At 37.0% G+C, this 5,852-nt stretch overlaps 1 protein-coding gene across 1 annotated transcript; it reads left to right on the forward strand.

Annotated features, from left to right (window-relative positions):
* The first annotated feature begins 1,980 nt into the window (after window positions 1–1,980).
* LOC103710396 (transcriptional regulator SUPERMAN-like) lies at window positions 1,981–2,619 on the forward strand. The gene has a single exon (XM_008796088.1). The coding sequence runs from the start codon at window positions 1,981–1,983 to the stop codon at window positions 2,617–2,619; it is 639 nt and encodes a 212-aa protein (XP_008794310.1).
* The last annotated feature ends 3,233 nt before the right edge of the window (window positions 2,620–5,852 follow it).

The following is a 5,852-nucleotide window of genomic DNA, read 5'->3' on the forward strand; positions in this document are numbered from 1 at the left end:
TAGGTAAAGGAAATGAGATTAATGTATTTGGTTGCATCACGATGATCTCATGTGGCAGTGATCCAAATTGCCCTTCACTCCTCAAAGATCTTGAGCTGAAATTTTGGAACAAAAATGCCCCTCAATCTAGTAAAAATATTGATACATCAATATACCATTAATATATTATATCAATATATTATATTATACTGATATTATATATAAGTATTTATGATACAATATATTATAATATATTATCAATAATATTATTTTTCATATTATTATTCAATGATAATTTTAAATTACAATAAAATATGTTATTGTATTCTATATTTATATAATGAAATTGTTTAATACATTACTTCTATTTACCTTATTTTCCTAGTCAAAATAAATATTGGTATTAAAAATAATATATTATAAGTATAAATAAAAATATTAATTCGATATAGCAATTAATATATCTTTATAAGATTTATAATTTACAAGATTAACAAATATACTTTTATGGAATATATTAATAATATATTAATAAATATATTAATATTTTATTAAACTATATTTTACATGATTAATTAATAAATTTTTATGGAATATATCAGGCGTAGTTTTTGATATTATATGCTCAGTGATCTTGGATTTTCATGAAATACCAATCAGGTTATTCGTTGATACCAAAATGTTTAATCATTGGAACATAACATACCAAATGTGGTGATCTTATATCATCAAAGATTAGATTACTCGGGATAAAATCGCTAGTGACCTAAGATTATCTTATTGATCTTATTTGGGTTACCAAACGCCACGTTAAGGTTAAGGAGGCAGGGAATGGGAAGCCGGAAAACCCCCAACCTGCAGCCCCAAAATTCACAAGCCTTATCCACTTTTTAGCTAGTGCATCATCCAGCCAAGGACCAAGTTGATCAACTAGAATATACTTCAATACATTTGCCAATGGCTGTATTGATCTCCTTCCTCCTAAGATTCTGCTCAAACCGAAGAAAGAGAAACATTAAACTCTTGGATCATGAAAGGAGCACCAAAGAGATTTCAAATTGGGGAGACAATATTTCCCAGTCCACAATGGGCATCTTTCCTTATAAAAAGGGAGGGGGAAACTTTATTTTCATAATTTGCTGTGAAAAACAAAATCAAACGAAAAATGAAATGGAGTAAACAAATATGGTTAATGATCTGTTTGGCTGCATATTATTGGACTGCTGGTAGGTCTATTATTGCAAATTTACATGCAACTCCAACTGCCAAGCAGCAACTTCAGCAACCAACCCAACACCCAAGAAGAACAATGAGAACACCTATACATGTTTAATGAGTTGTCATGAAATAACAGAAGCCTGGTCCTTAGAGCATTGAGAGTTGTCAAAGCATCAAAACTAAAAGCAAAATCACAAGAACCAATCCAATAATGGCTTACCCTGTGTCCCAAAACTTTCACTGTGCTAGTCTCTTGTCATTAAACCAATGCCTTTGTTCCCATACTGCCCCACCTATCCAGTGCCCATTCCTCTCATGTGCAGACCGAGGAGAACTCAAGGAAGAGTTGGAACAAGGTGCTCCCAGAAATGGCAAAGGGCATATCAGTTGGCAGGTTCCTTGAGTGCCACATTTGATAAGCCTTGCCCATTTATAGTAACAGACATTTGCAGGTGGTACCGTGAATGAGATTTTCAGTTTCGGGGTTACAGTTTGATGGGCACTTCTGCAGCCCCATTACTCTCCCGTCAGATGAAATAATAATGCCAGCAAGTGAAACCAAAGAAAAGTAGAAGAAGGAAAGACATAAGTGGGCATGGAAAGAGAGAACAATAGAGGCTTCAAGTTCATGTTATGATTACACTGCTCAGGTGAGTGAGTATTCAGTACTTGCCTTCTCATTTGGCTACATCTTTCCAAGGTGTTATAAAGTGTCTCTTTATCTGGTTCACCAAGGCTACAGCTCTTGTGAGCTTTGTAGGTTGTGCTGAACACAAGGGATCCATGGAGAGATGTGGAAGAAGCTCCAGAGACAACAGCAACAAGGTTAGGGAGCCATGGAGTTATAGCCAAGTGGGAAAGGGGGACACTCTTTGCAGTGGCTTGATAGGAGGGTTCTCATGGCCTCCAAGGTCATATACTTGCAGCTTTTGCAAGAGGGAATTTAGGTCAGCTCAGGCTCTTGGGGGTCACATGAATGTCCATAGAAGGGACAGAGCTAGGTTGAGGCAGTCTCCACCATGGGATCTCCCACTTTCTAACCATAACCCTAACCCTAATCCGAGTGGTACCTTCATCCCTAACCTTAATGTTTCACCACCTTCTATTGCTAGTCATGATACTAAGCTTTCTCCAAGGACTTATAGATTCCCCTCCCTTCTCTCTCCTCTCACTCACTTCTCTTCCACATCATCTTCGGCCTCCTCGGCTGAACTGTTCTGCTCGAGAGGTGGAGACTTGAAGGGCATGGAGACAGTGAAGACCTTTTTTGGGGTTGAAGAGTTCAGAGATCTTGTGGAGGAAGGCACGGCTAATGTGGTAAGAAAGGAAAGGGAGCTTGTGAGATTGGACTTGGAGATTGGAACTTGTGGTGATTCAGAGGAAGATGTTTTGGATTTAGAGCTTCGACTTGGATACACTTAAGTGTATTATTACATATTGTGGTATTTGGTTATCATTTGCTTTCTTTTCCCAGCTGCAAGTCTACATGTAGTAGAAGAATATATGATGATCAGTATCTAGATGAAATGTTTCTGTTTAAGTTGAGATCTCTATCGATCATTTGGTAGAGAAACTAGATGGACTCGTCTAGAAATATGTACTAATTCAGGAAACTGTGGCTGCACTTCTGAATGAAATGGTGCTTGTAGGCAGTATTATTTTTTGCTTTCATTCTTAATAGTGCATTATGTGAAATTCTATTATATAACTATGCAATGAGCTGAACATATATCGAAAATCCTCTCTCTTTGAACTTTCTTGCAGTTTCTCTCAAGGAAGGGAGGACCGTTGCTGTAGTGCTTTTGATCTTCAGAATAGGAGATTGAACAAAAACTATATGCTTGGTTTATCGATTCCCTTTTTCTTCCCTCCAGAATTAGCTTTTTAATATAGAAGAATGCATCGAATCATATGTTTGATTCCACTAAGATTGCAATATATACTTGTAGTCCTTACCAGTTAAGAAAAAGAGAGTTTACTTCAATAATTTTCTTTACAAAGATTGAGTGCATAATTTCATATTTTCTCATTGATGTATTTAAAAGCGTTATGTACGCTAATGGTAATGTGAAAGATAAAGCATCTATAATTAGCATAAAGGTATAGCATACTGCTTCTTTGAGATCATCATTCATCATATTAAATGGTCATCATAGAACTTGTCATGCTATTAGAACTTTTAGACTGAACTTGTTCATGCAAAGAAAAGTTCCATGCATAGGTGAATTGTGATACTCCCTTCTTATAAGTTGGAGTTAGACTGAAGGTAGATCTAGTAGCTCTTTTTTTTAAATAGAAAGGCTATGTATTATCTTAAAAGGCATGGATCCATCATTTTTCAGAAAAAACATAAGGCGGATGAATACAATTCAATCACTTTCCATATTGATGCACTTTACTGCAGAAGCAAGATTTTTTTTTTTTTTTTTTAGATTAACATCTTTGAGTTGTAACCTCCATTTACTAGAGTATATTACTGATTTTCCTTGCATGTGTCCAACTATTGGTTTCTATTGAACATCACATATATGACGAACACTAGGCCCACATTTTGCAATGCAACAGGCATGCATTTGGCTTCTAATTCTGTAAGAATATTGCAACGAAGCATGCTTAGATGAGTGTCTTGGATGGATGAACCCCTTGAAAGTCCTGTAAGATGTGATTCAAAGAAGATAACGTGGCACTTAATTTTGATTGCAACGACAAATTTTCACAAGTTAATGCACTTCTAATATAGATTTGAAATTGGTGTTCTTTGAGATAAACATCCATTGAGATTATCTACGAAAATTAGAGAACATTGTTCCATTTTTCACAAGTTCAGTTCGGTGCTCAGTGTGCAAGCTAACCATCATGCTAGCACCCTGTATCATCTGAACTCTGCAACAGAGCATGCTTGGGTGATAATAGTGTCAAAACGGATAGTCCCTCTTGAGAGTCTTGTCATTGTAGTTCTAATATCTCATCTTAGTTTCTTTCTCCCCACAATATTACTCAGGCTCAGTATCTCTAGCGTCTACAAACTGATGCAAACCGAACTCCTCCTAATTCTAAACAGAAGTGAAAACTTGGAAGGTCATTAATTTCATCATCCACAAAAATCTTCCATTCTTACCTTGGAGTTGAAGATTGCAAACTCAAAGAAGTATACCCACTTGAAGGGGAAGTTTCACAAAATCGAAGTCATACAAGAATATTTCTTGTAGTTATATATTTACCCATTGCCCCCCCGCCCTCTCTCTCCCTCTCTCTCGAGTCGTGATCTTTCTCAGCCTTGGTTTTCTCTTGATATGCGTTTCCCAATGACTGTTTTTTTTTTTTGGTTTCATTATGTTTATGTATTTTGAGTGCTTATGGGCAGTGTTTGACGAGTCACGGACATGATGGCCGTTTCCATTAGAGGGAGGGAAGGGATAGGGGTGTCAGTCCGAGGAAAAAAGCGAAGTATAAAGAGGATTGGGCATCTCTCCCGGACCATGACGGCCTTTGCAATAAAAGCAAGGAGATCATTACATTGAGAGCGTCAGAGGTTGAAGTAGGAGCCACGTTGTTAGTTCCCAGCTCATGAATGATGACCGCGTCACTTATTTGCAAGAAGAGAAAAAGTTTTTTTTGCAAATATTATTTAGAAAAAAATTACAGAGATATCCTTTCAAATTTGGACAGATTAAACTTAAATTCTAAAAATTTAAAAAATTTTAAATAGCAACCAAAATTTTATTGTATTGCAATATGGTGCAGTTGTCTATCTGAATCCTAACACCATTAATAAAGAAAAAAAGACAAATACTCTTGATTCAGAGAGGTCAGATCATTGCTTTCGCATGATCTCAAAACACTCCATCCTCCGTCATTCATCTATCTAAACATATTTCAAAGTACTACATCCTCTGTCATCCATCCAGCTGCAGAGATTTCAAATAAAGTTAAAGCAGGCCGGGCCGGGCCGGGTTAGGCCACTCTCCTACGTAAGTCCGGCTCGAAAACGTTTTGAAAATCCCAACTTGAGCCTAGGCCCGAGCTCGACTCAAACCCAATTAGGCTAGTCCGAATTATCCGTTTGGGCAAAAATTGGGTTGGACCAAACATGAATTGAAGCTTAATCTTTCAATCTTTTATGTTGTAGCTTCATTTTTTTTAATGAAATACTATAGCTTCATATCAACATCCATCCGAAGATCAGAAATATCTTTACCAAAAAATCAAAGTGATAACACAATTAGAAATGACATTCTATTTTCTAAGCAGTTCATAAACAAATACCCAAGTTAATTTAGGCTCTGTTTCAAGCTGAGTATACGTTGGGTTCGGGCTCCATTTTGGGCCCCATCTGGGCTTGGTCTTAGGCTCAGATCAAGCTTGGGATGAGCCAATGATATACCTAAGTTCAGCCTAAAAGAAATATAAGCTGTATATTTAAGCCCAAACTTGGTATAAAATCTTATGGGCCTAGCCCGTAACTCAACCTGAAGTCGACCCGGCCTAGGCCTAATTCTAGCCCTAATCTCAAATCACTCCATCCTCCATCATCCATCAGCTTGCACAAATCTCAAACTTTCTATCCTTTGTCATTCATCCGTCCGCATAGCTCTCAAAGCATCCCATTCTGTCATCTATTCATTTACACAGATCTTAAAGTGCCCCATCCTCCA

The sequence above is a fragment of the Phoenix dactylifera genome, chromosome 5, assembly GCF_009389715.1.
Source record: "Phoenix dactylifera cultivar Barhee BC4 chromosome 5, palm_55x_up_171113_PBpolish2nd_filt_p, whole genome shotgun sequence".
NCBI lineage: Eukaryota > Viridiplantae > Streptophyta > Magnoliopsida > Arecales > Arecaceae > Phoenix > Phoenix dactylifera.